Source organism: Pleurodeles waltl, chromosome 6 (assembly GCF_031143425.1).
Source record: "Pleurodeles waltl isolate 20211129_DDA chromosome 6, aPleWal1.hap1.20221129, whole genome shotgun sequence".
NCBI lineage: Eukaryota > Metazoa > Chordata > Amphibia > Caudata > Salamandridae > Pleurodeles > Pleurodeles waltl.
In genome coordinates, this window is record NC_090445.1 from 1204913880 (window position 1) to 1204931390 (window position 17511).

The 17511-nt window shown below is 46.4% G+C and overlaps 1 protein-coding gene across 1 annotated transcript in view; it reads right to left on the bottom strand.

The window, feature by feature from the left end:
• Positions 1-17511, bottom strand: part of VPS26A (VPS26 retromer complex component A) — a 361055-nt gene that overhangs the window by 176810 nt on the left and 166734 nt on the right. The window contains exon 7 of the mRNA XM_069240511.1: positions 17280-17348. Within this exon, the coding sequence (XP_069096612.1) occupies positions 17280-17348 (69 nt within the window). The remainder of the gene's footprint in view (positions 1-17279; positions 17349-17511) is intronic.

The window sequence follows — 17511 nt, forward strand, 5'->3', positions numbered from 1 at the left end:
TGTTTGCACCTTATACCAGGTCCAGACAACCCCTATAAGTTAGTAAAACAGTGTCTAGGAAGCCAGGGCTCTCTAGTGTTAGCTGTGGTGATCAGCCAAGGCTTATCTAGGAGGAGTGTAAAGGACTTGCAATAGCGCAGTAGTCACACAGTAACGTATCTGACATGAAAGAGCCCACACAGTGTTGCACATCTAAAAAGGTACTTTATTACAGTAACACTCAACTAGATTACTTATAGGTGGTCCCTCAACTGGAGGTAAGTACACACTATATATACACACAATAAGTATTAGAAAATAACATAGAATTAAGAATACAAGTATTGGAAAGAAACAGAAAATATAAGGGGTGGCCAAATCATATACTAAAATAGTGTGATGCGATGTCAGGTCCCCCACCCAAGGATTTGGAATAGTTAGATGGGAGCTGGGAGAAATTGCCCCCCTCTTCCCCCGAAGGTGAGTAACTAGATGTTCTCCAACGACCAGGGGAGCAGAGGTAAGTTACCTGGTATTCCCAAAGACTAACAAGGGGACTCTGAAACTGGAGTTTGCAAGTACTGGACCAGTTCAGTGGAAGCCAATGGTGGATTCCGGATGAAGAGGACCTGCAAAAGAAGGGGACAGAATCCAGTTCAAGCTGGAGTGCCCAGGTGGAGCAGGAGCCACTCCCCAACCCTCTGTGGGTAAAGGTCCAGATAGAAGGTGGAAGATGAAGATCAGCTTTGGAGTCTAGGAGTTGCAGAGAGGTCCCTGAAGTCGTGCAGCTAATGTCCCACGCCGGTCACTGGGTCACAGACAGGTCAGTAGTCAGGAGGACCACCAACAAGCCTTGGCAAGTGCAAATCTGGGCAGAAGACGATTTGCAGAGAAGAGGACCAGCAAGGTCCAGGGGACTCGACCCTTGGAGGGAAGTCAGAGATGACCTCCAGCAGTCGGGAGAGCCAGCAGAAGCAGTTGTAACCCTCACAGGCAACCCACTGGCAGCAGGCACAATACGTTGCAGTGAGGCCCAGTCAGCACACCTGGAGAGGAGTTCCACGTAGTTTGAAAAGCAGAGGAGAGACTGTCCTAGCAAGGATGACGTACTGGAGGCCGGGGCTACTTAGAGCCTGAAGATCCCTTGGAGCAGGAGTCAACAAGCCTTGGTTGCCGCAAGAGTCGCAGTGCACAGGGATTCTGTCCTGCAAGGAGAGGCAAGGGCTCACAGTCTCCGAAGTTAGATAGAAGGCAGAGAGGACACCTCAAACCCACCACCTGTGTTGGAGGATTCACACAGTTCCTGTGGAGAGCTGATCCCAGCAGCTGGACGTTATTGCCTTAGTTGACTGTGGATGCAGGGGAGTGACTCCTTCACTCCAAGGGAGATTCCTTTTAGCTTCTTTGGTGCAGCTGAAGTCTTGCCGACCCCAGAGGATCCACTGCCATAGAAATGCTGCTATTGCTGGAAGGAGACGGAGAAACAATGTTGCAAGGCAAGGTTGTCTCGGGTGTTGCAGGCTTGTTTGGTTCCTGTGAAGTCCGGCAGATGTTCTGGTGACCAGGAGCAGAACAAGTTGATCCAGAGGAATCCTGGTGGAGTCTTGCATGCCGAATCTGGGGACCCACATGCAAGGGAGCCTCCAAATAGCCTCAAAAGGGCCTAAGTCATTCTGCAGGGTGACCAGCTATCAGAGGGGGTCACTGACGTCAGTCACCTGTCCTGACCAACCAGATGCTCCCAGGGGCCTCTGCCCATCTTGTTTTCAAGATGGTGAATCAAGTAGCCAACTGGAGGAGCTCTGGGCACCACCCCTAGGATGGTGATGGATAGGTGAGTGGTAAATCCCCTTTCATTTGTGTGGTTTCGCACCAGGCAGTGACAGGGGGTACCTGGACTGGTGCAAACCGGATTATGCAAAAACAGCACCAAATATGCCCTTCAAAGTAGTCTTGTGGCGCAGGAAGCTACCCCTCCCCAGCGCAGTAACACCTATTTCGAAAGGAGAGGGTGCTGCATCCCCTCTCACATATAAAATCCTTTGTTCTGCCTTCCCCTGCTTGAGCTGGTCAAGCAGCCGAAGGGCTGAAACATGTCTGAGAGACTGCAGCAGTGTGGGCTGCTCGCAAACTCTAAAAGACTGGAAGGAGCAATACTGGGGTGTCTTCTAAGGAACCCCTAGAGTGCATGGAATCAAGCCACCAATACCAACATTAGTATTGTGGTATGATTCCGACATGTTTGATCCCAAACATGCCTAGGTTTTGAGTTACCATTTTGACGCTGGACCACTGGCCAGTGCACAGGTAAAATGGCTTCCCCGCACTTACGAAGTCCAGTGTATTTTAAGTGGATTTCGTAGGGGCACCTATGCTCATGCAGGGGTGCCCTCACACACAGTGACATGCACCCTGTCCTTTGGGCTGACAGGGCTTACCTAAGAGGTGACTTAGTGACCTGGTGCAGTGACCAGCAGTAAAAGGGTGCATGCACCTTTTCACGCAGGCTCCAATGGCAGGCCTGCAGACACAGTTTGCATGGGCTCCCATGGGTGGCATAATACATGCTCCTGCCCATTGGGGACCCCTGTGTACCAATGCCCTGGGTACCTAAGTAACCAAATTCAGTGGAGAGCGCACCACCACTGGGTCCTTGGTAGCAGGATACCAGTGAAAACAGTCTGAGCACACTGATGAACAGGCAAAAAGTGGGGGTAACCATGCCAAAAAGAGTTACTTGCCGACAGCAGCAGTCACCAAATTTTTTATTAGCCCATTTTGTTGAGTATCTTTCCTATGTAGAAGGCAAATATAGTCTGTCTTGCTGCTTGTTCCCGATTTACTCAGGCCACACGAGAGAAAAGAACCGCATACAAAGGCACTGAATGGAACTCATAAAAGAAAAATATATCCAAGAAAATGTAAGATAAATGTAAGATAAAATAAAACAAAAAGTAGATCTCACCTGCTAAACAGCTCTAGGATCCCCATACAGGGAAGATAATATTCAGTGTTTATAAATTCACAAGACGTGCCAGGATTTCCTTTACCTTCTGCACGAGTATCTCAGCTTATATTGGAATCATTTACATGGTCTGTACTATGGATGTTTATACTGTTGCCAAGAGCTTTTTTTGAAGATCTCCTAAAATGTTTCTTTATTGACCAATGTGCAAAGCACACATCCCTTTCATGAGCAGAGAACAAACTCCCACACAGCAAAAAGGAGATGGCTGTAAAAGGTCTGAAGAAGGGATGTCTTTCAGCTAGCTTTTTTTTGTTTTGTTTTTTAAATGTGGTCCTTAGTTTTGTCTGAGATTCTTGGGATTCTAAAGAAACATATACTGATAACTCAGCTATTGTGTTTGTAACACTGGCCTCCAATGTATTAGACAAGAGGGAAATTGATCTTGTTTTTAAAAATCTCAGCACTATTAAAGGGCAGTTAAAATATTTACCTGATCATTTGGTCTGAAGTTGGTGTTCCATAGTCAACGTGTCGACTTTCAACTACACCCTATACTGACTTAACTCTCTAGAGCAGAGGTCTTCAATGGGATCCAAACCATGCTGTCACAGGAGCTGAGGGATGGAAAGGAGTTGGAGAGGTTTTGGGAGGAAGTGGACAGACACATTATGCATGCTAACCACAGCTCCCGGGGCCCTCATGAAGGTTTATATGCCCTGATTTAAAGCAGAGCCAATAGTCAATATAAAGGAGACCCAACAATCTTTTACATTGCCTCAACCCAGATGGGAGTTCACACAGGGATACTGAATGACTATTAGTAGGTTATGCGGGCAAACAAACATGCATGTTTGGCAAGTTCCAACTGGCCAAGAGTAAAGTGGTGGTGGTTGAGGTGCAAAGGAAGGTATGTATAAGAAATTTTTTACTTACTGAGTAGACACTTGTTCGTGGCATGTAGTGCTGTAGATTCACATGCTCTGCATACTCCTGCATCTAGTGTTGGGTTCGGAGTGTTACAAATTGTTTTTCTTCGAAGAAGCGATTTCGAGTCACAGGATCAAGTGACTCCTCCCTCTCGGATACTGGGCATTTGCATCAAGTACTTTGTTAGACTATTTTCCCGCAGGTGGGTGAGTGAGTATAGAGGAAGTATATAGAAAGATGTCCATGCAAGTCTAACTACAAATGTATAGAAGTATATAAGTGGAATGGTCACAGGTATCCGTGGAGGAGGGAGGACACATGTGAATCTACAGCATTACATGCCATGAACAGATGTCTACTGGGTAAGGAAAATGTTCTATTCAATGGCATGTGTGTCTATAGATACACATGCTCTGCATAGACTGCAAAGCAGTCCCTCCATGAAAGCGGTGGTTAGCATGTGGGAGTTGCAGTTTTTTGAAAAAGTGATCTTAGGACAGCCTTTCCTACACTGGCTTGTTGACTTGCTAGTACATTTACACATTAATGCTTTGTGAATGTATGTGGTGCAGCTGCTTTGCAAATGTCAGTTAAAGGTATGTTACCTAAGAAGTCCATGGTGGCCCCTTTTTTCCTTGTGTAATATGCTCTAGGAACCATAGGTAACTGTCTTTTTGCCTTTGCAAAGCATGTCGTATGCATTTAACTATCAATCTAGCTATGCTGTTTTTTTCCATTATTGGAATACGCTTATGAGGTAGCGGAGTGGTTCTCAACCATTTGACTTCTGCGAACTCCCACTTTATCATTAATGGAACCCGGGGACTCCCACTGAAAAATCTTTAGAATCTGGGGCGCCCCACTGAGTCATTATTGGAAGCTGGGGACGTGATCTATTATTAATATTTAATTTTCTAAGCGGTTGCAGACCCCATGAGGAGGCTTCACAGACCACCAGGGGTCCCTGGACCACAGGTTGAAAACCACTGAGGTGGAGAAAATGCTACAAAGAGCGGTTTAATTTTCCTAAAATCTTTGGTCCCATCCATGTACCACCATCAGTGCTCGTTTGACATCTAGAGTGTGGAGAGCTCTTTCTGCAACGGATTCAGGTTGCGGAAAAGAAACTGGTAGCTCAATGGATAGGTTGATATGAAATTGAGAAACCACTTTGGGCAGGAACTTTGGATTTGTTCCAAAGAACCACATTTTGTCCGTGTATTTGAAAGAAAGGTTCTTCCAACGTTAGGGCCTGGAGATCACTAACACATCTGAATGTGATAGCGACTAACAACGCCACTTTCCAAGACAGAAATTGAAGAGGACATGCATACAGTGGCTCAAAAGGAGACCCAATGAGCCTATTAATTAAAACATTAAGATTCCAGGATGCTGCTGGAGGCACCCTGGGTGGAATTACTTTTTAAGGTCTTCCATAACGACTTTGATAACTGGGATTCTGAATAAAAATATGTTGTCTGTTCTTTAAGTGTGTAGCCATCGCTGCAAGGTAAAGATGAACAGAAGTTTAAGCCAAATTTGCATTCTGTAAATGAAGCAAGTAACAATGTCTTGTACAGTAGCCTTAATGTGGTTAGTTTGTTTGGATTGACAGAAGCAAGCAAACTGTTTCTATTTTGCTACATAACATACTTTAGTTGTAAATCTACGAGCTTCCCTGAGAACGTCCATACAGTTGGAAGGCAATCCTGAATACTCAAATGTAGGAGGCTTGCCCTGTGTGGTGGACACCTATGGTGTTACACCTTATTTTGGGTCCAGGCAACCTTTATTAGATAGTGTTGCGGTGCCTAGGTAGCCGGGGCTCACTAGTGGTAGCTGTGGTGTGCAGCCAAGACTCATCTAGGAGTGTGAATCACTTGCAATACAACAGTAGTCACACAGTAACTTATTACACATGAAAGGAACCACACAGTGTTACAAAAATAAAGGTACTTTATCACAGGAGCATCAAACTAGATCACTATAGGCAAACCCCTCCTGAAGGTAAGTACACACAAAATATACACAGATAAGTATTAGGAAATAGCAAGGGCTCTATTGGGGAGGGGGGGGGGGGGGGGGTTTCACAAACCATATACTAAAACAAGCATTTTCAATGCAACGGGTCTCACATTTGTTCGAGTTAGAGCTATTAGCGTTGTAAAGCACACAAAAACACGCAGCGCGATTGCGCTTTGTAAAATGCAGCGCGATCGCGCTTCGTCGAAAATAAACAAATAAAGTAGACTGGACTCCAGGCTGAAAACATTGAGCCTTGTATGTTTTTGGTACTTTACCGGTGCTGTGTAGGTGGGCTAAACACCGGAAAAAGCATGACGTATGCACGCCTTTTACAAATCAAAGAAAGCAGATTTTAAAAAGGCAAGCCCACGAACCAATGTAAGTGACTGACGTGGCATGGGCGTGGTTTGAAGCCCAATGAGAGACTACAGAAGGGACGGAGCAGTTTGTGTTCGCCCATGCAAAAATGGGTCTCTCACCAGAGGATCTGGAGTAGTTAGTCAAGGGGTAAGAGAGAGTTGATCCCCAAGAAGCGAGTATCTAGAAGACCACCAGCGACCAGGAGAACAGAGGCAAGATACTTGGTCGTCCCACAGGCTAACATGGGGACTCGTAAAAGGAATACTGCAAGAACAGGACCAGGCTGGTGGAACCCAATGGTGGATTTTGGATGAAGAGGACCTGCAAAAGAAGGAGACAGAGTCCAGTCGATGCAGGAGTGTCCAAGGGGCAGGAGGCAATGCTCACCCTTCTATGGGTGAAGATCTGTGGACGACGGTGGTGGATGAAGTCCAGCTGCAGAGTCCAGGATCTGCAGGGCAGTCCCTGAAGTTGCCTAGATGTCTCTCAACAGTTGCCAGATAGCAGACAGGTCAGTGGTCAGGCAGTCCACCAACAAGCAAATGCAAATGGAGCAGTTGGAGATTTGCAGAGCTGAAGAGGACCAGCAAGGTCCTGGGGACTCAATCCTTGGAGGGGAGTCCAGGCTGACCCTCAGAAAGGCAGGAGAGCAAGCAGAAGCAGTTGGAGCCCCCACGGACAACCCACTGGCAGCAGGCACAATAAGTCACTGTAAGGCCCAGGTAGCACCCCTGAAGAGTCCCACGTCTTAGGAGCAGCAGAGAGGAAACTGTCCTTGCACAGGTAGATTGCTGGGAGCCAGGGCTACTTGGAGCCTAAAGATCCCTCAGAGCAGCGGTCATCAAGCCTTGGTTGCTACAACAGTCGCGGTGCACAGGGGTTCGGTCTTGGAGGAAGAGGCAAGGGCTCACCTTCTTCCAAGTTGGACAGAGGACCCAGAGGACCCCTCAGAACCACCACTTGTATTGGAGAATCTTCACAGGTCCAGACAGCAGCAGATCCCAGCAGCCAGACATTGTTGCCTTAGGTGCCTGCAGATGCAGGGGAGTGACTCCTTCACTCAAAGGGAGATTCCTTTTTCTTCTTTGGTGCAGCTGAAGTCTTGCCGACCCCAGAGGATGCACAGCCGTGGAAATTTGGCAAACTGCTGACAGGAGTCGTGAAAGAAATGTTGCAAGGAGAGGGTGCCTCGGTGTTGTAGTCTTGTTCAGTTTGTGTGAAGGTCACTGACATCATTTGCCTAACCTGACATGTCAGATGCTCCCCGGGGCCTCTGCCCATCTTGTTTTTAAGATGGCAGAATCAAGTGGCCTCCTGGGGGAGCTCTGGGCACCACCCCTGATGTGGTGATGGACAAAGGAGTGGTCACTTTCCTTTTCTTTGTGCATTTATGTGCCAGAGCAGGGACCGAGGGTCCCTGGACTGGTGCAAACCGGATTATGCAAGGAGGGCACTACAAGTGCTCTTCAAAGCAAAGCTGTGGCATGGGGAGCCTACCCCTCCCCACCCTTGTAACACCTATTTCCAAGGGGGAGGAGGCTGCACCCGTCTCGCACATGAAATCTTTTGTTCTGCCTTCCCCTGCTCAAGCTGATCAAGCACCAGGAGGGCAGTACCGTGTTAGAGGGGCTGCAGCAGTGTGGGCTGCTCGCAGACCCTGATAGACTGTTATGAGCAACACTTGGGGTATCGCCTAAGAAGCCCCCAGAATTCATGGGATCATACCACCAATACTGGCATTAGTATTGGGGTATGATTCTGACATGTTTAAAACATGCCTAGGTTCGGAGTTACCATTATGCAGCTGGACCATAGATGACATATGGCCAGTACACAGCTAAAATGGTTTCCCGTGCTTACAAAGTCAAGGTAATTGGAACTGGAGTTCATAGGGGTACCTCTGCTCCCTGTCCTTAGGGCTGGAAGAGCTTAATATAGCGGTGACTTACAGTGATCAATTGTAGTTACCAGCAGTGAAAGGGTGCATGCACCTTTTCACGCAGGCTGCAAATGGTAGACCTGCAGACAGTTTGCATGGGCGAGCATGGGTGGCATAATGCACACTGCAGCCCATGGGAAACCCCTGGTGTACTAATGCCCTGGGTTCTTAAGTAAGATATATTAAGGACTTACAGGGGTACACCAGTATGCCAATTGTGGGGTGTAAAGGGTACCAAGACAACCGAATTTAGGACAGAGAGCACAATCACTGGGGTCCTAGTTAGCAGGATCCCAGTGATAATACTCTAAGCACACTGACAACAGGCAAAAAGTGGGGGTATACATGCCAGAAAGAGGGCTCTTCCTACACCAACTCTATGACCTCAGGAGCCATATCACAAGGTTGAGTGACTTGGAGTCTGGATGTCTGACCTGTTCTTGATCCTGTGTGAGAAGATCTGGTCGCTTGGGAAACTTCCCGTGAGGAACTAGTGAGAGGTCTCAGAGTGTAGTGAACCATGGCTGGCGTGCCCAAGTGGAAAAAACAAGGATAATGGTGATTGATGTCTGCCTGATTTTCCGAACCACGAATGGAATGAAAGGGAGAGGTGGAAAAGAGTAAGCAAATATCCCTGATCAGTCCATCCATAGAGCATAGCCCTTGGCTAAAGGGTGTGGATGACTGGATGCGAAGCTTGGGCATTTAGCGTTTTCTGCTGTGGCGAAAGGGTCTAGTTGAGGAGTTCCCCACTTTTTGAAATATGTTTGAAGGACTTGCAGATGGAGTTCCCATTTGTAGATGTGTTGATGTATCCTGCTGAGCAGGTATGCAAAGTCGTTTTCCGTTCCTGGGAGATACTCTGCCACTAAGTGAATGCAATGGTGAAGAGCCCACTTCCATATTGTCTGAGTGAGTTGTGACAACTGGGGTGACTGTGTTCCCCCTGTTTCTGTAGATAATTTATGGCTGTCATGTTGTCCTTCTAGATTACGACAACCTTGTGTGACACGTGAGGAAGAAAGGTTTTCAGGGTTAGAAACACTGCCTGAAGCTCTAGATAGCTGACGTGCAATGGACTGGAGAGTGAGATCCTGTAATCCATGTACTGTGAGGTCTTCAAGGTGAACACCCCCACCCAGTCCGTGATGCATCCAGAATGAGTTGAGACACAGTGTCAAGAAAAGTCTGCTCCTTTAACAGGTTAGTGGTGTTCCACCATTGCAGAGAGCGAGAATGCGGTCTAAACACTAGACACTGCTGCAGGGGACACATGCGTAGGCTGGCATGGAGAACAATGGCAGTGCGGGATGCCATTATATCTAAAACACACATGATAGACCTGACTGTATGTATGTGATCTCCTGAAATTGTGGGAGAAAAGACTGAAAACTCTGAATGCGTGCTGGGTTGGGTAAGGCTAACCAAACTCTGCATTGAGAAAGGCACCCAAAGAGGGCTGAACCTGAAGAGGTTGAAGGTGGGATTTGAGAAAGTTGATTGGAACCCTTAACTTATTACGTAGGTTTACTGTGGTCTGAGTATAAGACTGACACTGCTGTGGAGTGCTGACTTTGATTAGACAGTCATTGAAGTAAGGAAAAGTGTATATTTTGTCTTATGAGGTGTGAGGCGACTAACGCCAAGCACTTTGTAAATACTCTGGAAGCAGTTGTGACTCTGAAAGGCAGGAATTAAATTGATAATGTTTTCCTGCAACAACAAACCTTAAATATTTCCTGTTTGCAGGGTGGATGGGAATGTGGACGTAGGCATCTTTTAAGTCTAGTGCTGTTGTCTTGTTGAAGAAGGGGAATAACATCTTTAAGAGCAATCATGTGGAAGTGTTTTGAAAGAATGTAGTAACTTAATGGTCTGAGATCCAGAATTGGTCTAAGAGTTCCATTCTTTTTAGGGAAGAGAAAATATAGGGAGTATACTCCTGTTCTCTGGTATTGTAATGGAACAGACTCTATGGCACCTTTGAGAAGCAGGGACTACACCTCTTTAGGAGGATGCAATGTTTGTGAGATAACCTGTGAGATTGAGGGGGAATGTTTGGAGGTGTGGTAGTGATCTGCAGACAATAACTATGTTGGATAATGGGAAGGGACCAATTGGTCCTATGTTGTTTTTATCTATTGTGTGTAAACCTCTTGAAGCTGCCCCCCCCCCTTCAGGTGTGGTGCAGGACTTGGCAAATGTATGCAGTCACTGCTTAGATGTTGAGAATGAATCATATGTGGTAGTACTCTTGCCTCTGCTGTTGCTGTCTATAGGTCCCTCTAAAGAAACCTCAAAAGTAAGAGGTCAAGGGGCAGATGGTTCTAAGGTTGTGACTTTGTAACCACCTCTAAATGTGGGGAGACAAAAATTAGCTCTGTGTACCCAACACTGAAGGGCACCCATGGCTTTTGTGGTGTCAGTATCTTTTTTGAGTTTCTCCAGAGTGGAGTCCACTTAGGGTGGCAAAAAGGTGTTTTGTCAAAGGGCATGTTGAGCACTGGTTGTTGAAACTCTGGCTTGAAGCTCGAACATCTAAACCAGGCATCTCTATTTAACAAAATGCTTGTAGTTACCCCTCGTGCAGTTTTGTGGCATCCAATGCACAGTGTATAGAATTATTGGTGATTGATTGTCCTTCTGTAAGAATCTGTTGGCCTTGTTTGCGCTGCATATCTGGGAGATATTTTAGGGGCTCCTCCATTTCATCCCAGTGAGCCAAATCATACCTTACTAACAAGGCCTGCAAACTGGCAATATGCCAATGATTTGCTGCTTGTGCTGCAACTCTTTTGTCTGCTGCATCTATCTTTTTTTCTCTCCTTGTCCAGTGGAGGAGAGCCTCCTGTGGCCTGACTGTTGACTCGCTTCCATGCAGTAGTGGCCGCTATTGAATCTGGTGGAACTTGAGACCTGATGTATAGTGTATCAGAAGGAGCAGGTATATACTTTTTATCCATGATGAATCATGCCAGGAAGCATAGGAGGATCCCTATGTGTGGTGGTTAAGGTGTCAAACAGAAACTCTGTTTTATTGAATCCTTATGGAGTCGGTCATTATGAAAAGCAGCTGCCCTTGCTATAATTTGCTGGTACCTAGTAGATTAATCTGGGGGAGAGGATCTTCCAAGGTATAAATCTGGGTCCATATTATCATGGGACCGGGGTGATGTCCATCCCAGGGTCTGGGTCTTGCTGTGTTCTACTCAAATATTTCCCTATAATATAGAGATGAACCCAGAGGTGTGCGGTGATCTGCAGTAGGAGAGTCAGGAGAACAAAGAGGTGGAGAAGAATGAGGGGGTGGAGGTGGTGAACAAGGTAAATCAGGAGGAGGAGTAAAAGGTTTAGATAAAGTAGTCTTGTCCTCAGAGGTCTTTTTTGGAGGAAGCAAAGTGTCCATTGCCTCTTGGAAGGATAACTTCCTCTACAATGTGACAGGGAGAAGCAATGATATGCCCTGTACCTACCTGGATATGGAGGCAGCACTATTTTGCGTCCATAGTCTCCAAAATAGGCTTGATTGCAGATTGAGTAGTTGAGTGTTGGCTCGAATCCATATGCTCCAAAGGAGTTGACTCCTTTGTTTTCAGTACCGGTAGTTTTGGTTGGTTACTCTTGGTCGGTACCTAAGGAGCGGTTGTGGCTGGTCGGGTCCGATCCAAAGTGCTCAGTGCTGAAGTTTCGGCAGAAGTAATTCGGACCTAAATACTGGAGGTCGATGCCAAGGCCGATGTTAGTGTTGTGGCTAGTTTCGGAGCCGAGCCAAAGGGTCAAGGCAGCCGAAATAATTTTCCCAGTCCGACCATGTGCTGGTGGCGGTCCGGCAACCCCTAAGAGTGTTTTATTTATTTTTTAACAGTCGTTTGTTGGGCAGGAGGGGTTTCAGTACTCACTGGCTGCGCCAACATCACCTTACTGCTCTCAATAAATGAAAGTCCGATTCTGAATCTTACATGAAGAAGAACTCTTGTTCAGGTTCCTTCTGTGCAAGCTCCTCCCAAAAGACGCCCAGGGTGTCTTCTGTGGATTTCCGCACCATCTCCAACCTATGATCTCTTAAGTTCCAAAGGGTCTTTTTAGATCTGAAAGATCTACCGTCATTGCTTCTTGAAGATCGGTGAATGCAGGAAAGTGCCCCTTCTGGCATGGTTACTCCATCCCACTTTTTCCATGATATCTGATGCTAACTTGACTTCGTGTGTGCTGAGATCTTGCTAATCAGGCTCCAGCACCTGTGTTCTTTCCCTAAATTGCCCACAAAATGAACACCTCTGGCACAGAGAAAAGAACCTTGTAAAAGGTACCAGTTGTACCAAGGGCCTTGTGGCCAGAAAGTGTCACTAAGGGCTGCAGCATGTATAGTGCCAGCCTAAGGGACCCCCTTACCAGACACATGCACATTGCCATTACAGATTGTGTGTATTGGTGGGGAGGAAAAAGGTGAAGTCGACATGGCATCCCCCCGGGTGCTGTGCTCACACCCCACTACCTGTGGCAAAGACAAGTCATCCCGCTAGCAGGTCTTGCAGCCCTAAGGCAGGGTGCACTACACCACAGGTAAGGGCATAGCTGCATGAGCAATATGCCCCTACGGTGTCTAACTCCATTCTTAGATCCAGTAAGTGCAGTGTAGCCATATTGAGTACATGGGCTGGGAGTTTGCCATTACGAACTCCACAGCTCCATGATGGCTTCACTGAATACTGGGACGTTTAGTATCAAACCTCTCAGCTCAATAAACCAACACTTATGCTGGTGCTGGATTAATTGTAAAATGCAGACAGCGGGCATATTAATGGACGCACCCTGAATTTCACTCAACTCTCTAGTGTTTGGCTGACTGGTTTATGCCATCCAGCCACTACCAGCCGGGTTTCCAACGCTATGGGGTGAGAGCCTTTGTGCTCTCAGGAGTCAGGAACAAAGCCTGTTCTGGGTGGAGGTGTTCCACACCTCGTCCTGCAGGAACAGCAACACTTGGCGGTGGGCCTCAAAGACTCCTGCCTTTTGTTCTGCTGCCCCAGGGCACTCCAGCTAGTGGAGATGCCCGCCCCCCGCACCAAGCCCCACTTTTGGCGACAGGTCTGTTGGGAACATTAGTAAATACCAGGAGGAGTGCCCACCCCAACTGGGACCACACCTAGGGTGACCGGAGCTGAGGTGAACCCCTCCTGGCAGAATCCTCCAATTTGTTTTGGAGGGTGATAACCAATAGGTTTAGGTTGTGCCCCCCCCCATCCCCAAAGGGAGTGGGCACAGGAAGGGTGTAGCCACGATCAGGGTCAGTAGCCACTGGCTACTGCCCTCTGACCCTTGTGACACCCCTAAATCTAGTATTTAGGGGCACCCCTGAGCCTTGCTCTTCAGGTTCCTAGCAACCTAAAGAAGGAGGAGGCCTGAAGAGCTGTGCCAGCCGTGAAGATTCCTGACAACTGACTTGGCCCCAGCCCCACTGGCAATTTCTGCAGCTTTAAGTCCCCTACTACAAGAAGACCACTTGTCCTGCTCTTCAGATTCCTAGTGACATAAAGGAGGAGGAGGAGGAGGACTGAAGAGCCGCACCAGCAGTGAAGACTCCTGACGACAACTAACTTGGCCCCAGCCCTACTAGCCTGTCTTCAGCTTCAAAACCCCTGCTACAAGAAGACCACTCTGCCTGCAGGACCAGCGACCTCTAAAAACCACCAGAGGGCTGCCTACCTTCCCTAAATACCAAGATCTCCTGAGGACAGTGACCTTGTCCACAAAGAAACCTCCAACCAGGACTGCAGAACCCACTGGATCTCCGAGTCCTGCCCACTATTAACCAGCCCGAGTCCTGGTGGGCCACCTTCCGAGAGAGAGTCCTCCGGTGGTTCCGACTTGGGAGTCCACCACGGGTTGGCCCCTCCTGGCCACCACGATGAAGCTTGAAGCCTGAATCTAGAGCCCCCGACCATGAACTGAAACGATGAAGATACCAGACACCTAAAGGTACCCCTGCACCCGCAGGACCCTGGCCTGGGAATCCCGGCTAACAGTCCACTGACGTCCAGAAGAGCCTCAACTTACCTGTCCAGCCACTGGTCTTCTTCAGCCGACCCCCTGTACCAAGCCTGCTGCCTCTTTGTGAACCCAGAGTTTTCCATTAAAAGGCATTGGGTGCCCGAAGCTGTGTTTTGCACCCTGTGGCCCCTGTGCTGCTGAGCGTGTGTTTGGTGCTTACCTGTGCCTCCCCCACCGAGCTGATCTAAACACCCCCAAGGCCTGTGCACTGAGACGGTGGGTACTTACCTGCAAACCGTTCACTTCTGAGTGCCCCCAGTCTCCACAGAATTCCATTGGGCTCCAAACACCAACTTTGACCAATGCGCCCGGGCCAGCCCCGTGTTGCTGATGGTGCATCCTTGGTATCTTCCTAAACTTAGCTCTGTGGACACATTAACCCCCAAAGACTGGGACCTTAAGTCTAGTACTTACCTGTAAACTGTGTACGTATCCCCCCCCCCCCGACTGCATTGCCTTCAATGAAAATTGCACAGTCTACTTTTGAAAATTGAAAAGTATTACTTACCTGAAAACTTTTATCTGAATTCCAAACAAAACGCATTTGATACCTGAAAGTGGTGCATACTTGAAACTGTACTTATCAGCAACAAAGATCCTTTTGGTTCTAGAAATAAAGCAACAAAGTATATTTTTTTTATACACTAACTACTCGACCATGGTACCACAAAAGAGAGCATTAGTATTATCTACCTTGGCCTATGTAAAGCCTCTGGGGATCCAGTGGACTCTGTGCACACTATGCCTTACTTTGGTATAGTAAATACAGAGCCAACTTCCTACAGTGGAGAGGCAAAGATTACATTTCTGATGATGGTCAGTGTGAGGGAACTTGGAATGGCACAGAGGACAGAAACAAAATGGTGTCAGTTCCATGAGCTCAACATTCTTTTTTTGGTGTCACGCTGTGGAATGCCCGAGCAACGAGCGAGACCACCCTAAGGCGGTCGGTTGAAAACAACTGACCAGACGATTACAAGATCGAACACAAAGACAGAATAATGCGATCTGAAGATCAATACCGGCGAATGGAAGATAGGACAGAAATTTGAGGACTGGAGCGAGTTGAAAACGGAGAGAAGATACACACGTCTGAACCAGACGACAGAGAGAAAACAATCTAATTAAGAACTGGATGCCCATGCTCAGTATCACCGTTGAGTCACTCGATCATGTGACTCAAACATGCTTCTTACACAAAAAAACAACTTGTAACACTCCAAACCTAACAATAAATGGGAGGAGTATGCAGAGCATGTGTATCCACAACCAAACATGCCATCAAAAAATTTTCTGAATGTTTGGCAGCTTGCATTGCTGGAACTTTACTGGGGCCTGGCACTTCAGGATGTACTAACAACCAGAAACAAGTATTGTTCAATGTTTTCTACCCTGACACAGGAGGCTGGCCCTGAGTCAATCTTGGTACCAACCCTTGGTACTAGAGGCATTTTTTCTTTCTACTTTTGGAAGTTTGTGAATTCATTTTTAAACAATTACTTGACCTGTTCAAATGTGGAGGAAACACTAGTGTGCTTTAGAGGGCATCAGCAGAAATTGGTCTTAACTTCAGAGATGACCTAACATGGCCAGAGACCACCTGCTTCGCAAATTCAATATATACTGGATCACAATCAGGATTCTCCACAGCATGTAAAATCATTGCCCGGATTGAAAAGGGGTTACATTATGGCTATTAAACATGTGGTTGATGGGGTTTCTATTTGAGGTTCCCATAAAAGTTCAAGCCGGACAATCATTTTCAGAATTGGTAATTGAGTGTCCCAAAAAATGGTGGAAGGGGGGTGGTGGGCAAGCACGTTATGCTGCTTAGAGTCCCAATAATCTATTTTATTCTCTCTAAAGGGGCTCTGTAAAAAACAGTTTAAGGGATGTCCTAAAATGATGGAATTTATGTATCTGTTCTCTCATCTATAGGTATTTTGAACTGGGAAGGACATAAAAAGCAGGAGCTCTCTAAGAAGACTCCATCACTTGACATTTGGTGTGACAGGTACTCCCATAATGGCTACAGGGGAAGGAGCAGAAGACCCATAAATTCCAACTATGTCACCTCCACAAAATCCTCTGCTATATTTCATCCAACCTACATATCCTGCAGTCTGACACACACATCAAGTCCAAACTGCACTATGACATGCTTAACCGAGTTCAACGCAGCAAAAATGTATACATATAGGGTCTGATCAGGCTTAACAGAGGAAGTCAGTCAAGTCAAGAGACTAAATAAGGTAAAAGCGTTTACTCATATCAAATGTTTGCCAGGTCAAGCCCAATGATTGTTTAAAGGAAAATAATGGTCTATACAGCCAATCTAATCCTGCCACAAAGTCAGTGATAAAAAATAAGTATCAAGTGAGACAAAAAAAGGCTTGCTGGGTCCGAGCACACTAAAACAAATGAAAAAGCTAACAGGGCTGTCTTGCATTCTGAATTCAAAATAAAACATTTACAAAAGTATATTGTAGTGAAGGAAAACAAAAGAGACAATTGTTTCCTTAGCCAATACATCTACAAAATAAATCATTTTATGGGTTAAGTTTCAGTGTACTTTTGAGATGGAAAAATACTCCCTCCTGCTTTGTAATGCAAAGACTCCAAAGGAGGTGAAATGGTACAACAAATAGCCAAAAGCAGAGCCAGAAATGCTTCTAGGCACAGAATTGTTAACAATACGTTTTCCAGTCTGATGTGCAGTTAAGGCAGGCATAAAAAGGGTCAAGGGTGGGTGATTTTCCTCCTGTCGCAATGATAGAAAGGAATCTGAGTATGTACCATGGCAGAACTTTAAGAACATCGGTTATAAAGTGTTCTGACATTAACGCCTGCCTTCCGATATTTAAAAAGGTCAAAAACTACATCTACCTTTTAATCAAAATATGCATTGCAGAACAATTAGAAGTCATATTGGATATTCTTTTGTTTTTACTTGATAGTGTATTCATAAAACATACCGGGTGCCTTATCAAACAGATCTAAATAAATGAGATAAAGTAAATCTAAAGCTACCTTTTACTGGTGCCCCGTCCATTATCTCATACTTCGCAATTGTTTCCGTTTCAGTTGTAGTGCTGGGTCCTGTTCGGTTAAAAACAATGAAGTTTCCAAGTTAAAACTCCTCCATAATTTATTTTACTCTACATAACCTTTTTCTGCTTTTCAAAGGTTGTTCTCCAATGTTCATAAAACAGCCAGAAAAAGGTGTGCTTGCCCATTAGGAAAAATCAGATATAACAAGAAA